The sequence below is a fragment of the Myotis lucifugus genome, unplaced genomic scaffold (genome assembly GCF_000147115.1).
Source record: "Myotis lucifugus unplaced genomic scaffold, Myoluc2.0 scaffold_25, whole genome shotgun sequence".
Classification (NCBI taxonomy): Eukaryota; Metazoa; Chordata; class Mammalia; order Chiroptera; family Vespertilionidae; genus Myotis; species Myotis lucifugus.
In genome coordinates this window covers 2,519,835-2,521,759 of record NW_005871073.1, presented here as the reverse complement: position 1 = coordinate 2,521,759, position 1,925 = coordinate 2,519,835, and the positions used below count along the sequence as shown (strand labels likewise).

The 1,925-nt window shown below is 34.8% G+C and overlaps 1 protein-coding gene across 1 annotated transcript in view; it reads left to right on the top strand.

Moving 5' to 3' along the window:
- ASB17 (ankyrin repeat and SOCS box containing 17) overlaps nucleotides 1-1,383 on the top strand; it is a 13,822-nt gene extending 12,439 nt beyond the window's left edge. The window contains exon 3 of the mRNA XM_006086096.1: nucleotides 1,102-1,383. Within this exon, the coding sequence (XP_006086158.1) occupies nucleotides 1,102-1,308 (207 nt within the window). The 3' untranslated portion in view covers nucleotides 1,309-1,383. The remainder of the gene's footprint in view (nucleotides 1-1,101) is intronic.
- Nucleotides 1,384-1,925: the final 542 nt, after the last annotated feature.

Genomic DNA, 1,925 nt, shown 5'->3' with positions numbered 1-1,925 from the left:
TTGAATGAACAGAATGTACTGGTGATTATAATAGAATCAGGGGCATAGAAAGGAAGTGGACTGACTATTCTTGGGGGGGAAAGGGGTGAGGGGGATGCGGGAAGAGACTGGACAAAAATCATGCACCTATGGATGAGGATAGTGGGTGGGGAGTGAGGGAGGAGGGTGGGGTGGGAACTGGGTGGAGGGGAGTTATGGGGGAAAAAGAGGAACAAATGTAATAATCTGAACAATAAAGATTTAACTAATCAAAAAAAAGTCTATTTTGTGTGATAAAAAAAAAGCCTTAGTATTTTCATCTGGATGGGCCTCCTGTTAGGTCTTCTCGTGGCTTAGCAGTATGAAGTTGTACTCTATAATGATTAGAACCATTTGAGGAAACTTTTAGGATTTATGTTGTCTGTGCCCAAACCCAGATCAAATCAGAATTTCTGAAGTAGAACCTTAGCACTGGTATATCTTAAAGTTTCCTAGATAATTCTAGTGTATAACCAAGTTGACAACACTACTCTAATAACACATATGTACTTCACCAGTTAAAGAAAGACAAATACCATATGATCTCACTTGTGGAATCTAGTGAACAAAATAGTAAAAGAGGCATGAATACATGGAACACACTATCAGTTCTCAGAGGGGAGGAGGAAAAGGGTGACTAGGTGAAAGAAGGTGAAGAGATTAGCCAAAGAACATATATGCATAACCTACATAACCTATAGACAGACAACAGTGTGGTGATGGTCAGAGAGAAGGGGGGCAGAGGCTGGGTGGAGGTGGGCATAGGGGGAAAAATGGGGACATCTGTAATAGTGTCAACAGTGAAAATAAAGTTAAAAAAACAAATGTATGATCTGTCTAAAATTAAAAACATATACAGGTTCACTGTTGTAAGAAATAATGTGTGTCCTACACATATTAAAGTGTATAAATAGTTGTAATAATGAAATGGGAACAAAAATATTTTCCTCAGATGAAAATGCTTTAGAAAAAATATAAGGGTCATATAAATTTAAGATATAGTTTATTAATTTAAATAAAAATCCTACTTGAACTCATCCAATGATTAACATTACAAAATTAAAATGTTTCCCTTTTCTTCAGACACAGCTAAATCTAGGAAGACGTCCAATTATTTCAGATTGGTTCAACTACATACCTTCAACGAGATACAGGGATCCATGTGAACTATTACATCTTTGCAGAATAACCATCAGGTCTCAACTACTGACCAACAACATGCTCCCAAATGGGATATTCTCACTTCCAATTCCTGTTCGTCTCCAGAATTACCTGAATTTAGAAAGTTAACACGTGTTTTTTCTGAGTTCTTCAAGGATACTCACCATTGTAAGGCTTAGAAGTTAATAAACTATTAACTTCATGCAAATTTTGATTGCATTAAATATTCACACAACACCCTAAATGAGACAATTTTAAACCAACATATAGCTATTCCTATTACCTTTCTATACTGTGGAAGAAATATAGGCATTTTACTTACGTATTTTATATTTACCCTTTTAGTCCACTCTTAACGGTTGTCTTACCTTAGAGCATTCTTGCTACTTGTGGAAATTTTGGTCATCTTAATGTTCTGAATTCTCAAGCTCTTCTTATTAGCATGTAGTAAGCAAGATAAATAGTACTTTTATATGATGCAATCATATTAACACATATTTATTTACTAAGTTATTTTGCAACTAAAATATTATAGTTGGCAGTAGGGAATAATCAAGGAAATTAAGATGTAATGCCTTCTTTGAGAAGAAATTCTAATTCTGTGGCAGCCATAGGTGCAAATATAAAGAATTAGTCAACTAAAGGGTAGGAGTTGGAAGTAGAATGACAGAAATAGATTACATTTTTAAATAACTTGCCTTAAATTACAATATGGGGCTTTGGTGGTTTGGTATATAATATATCTA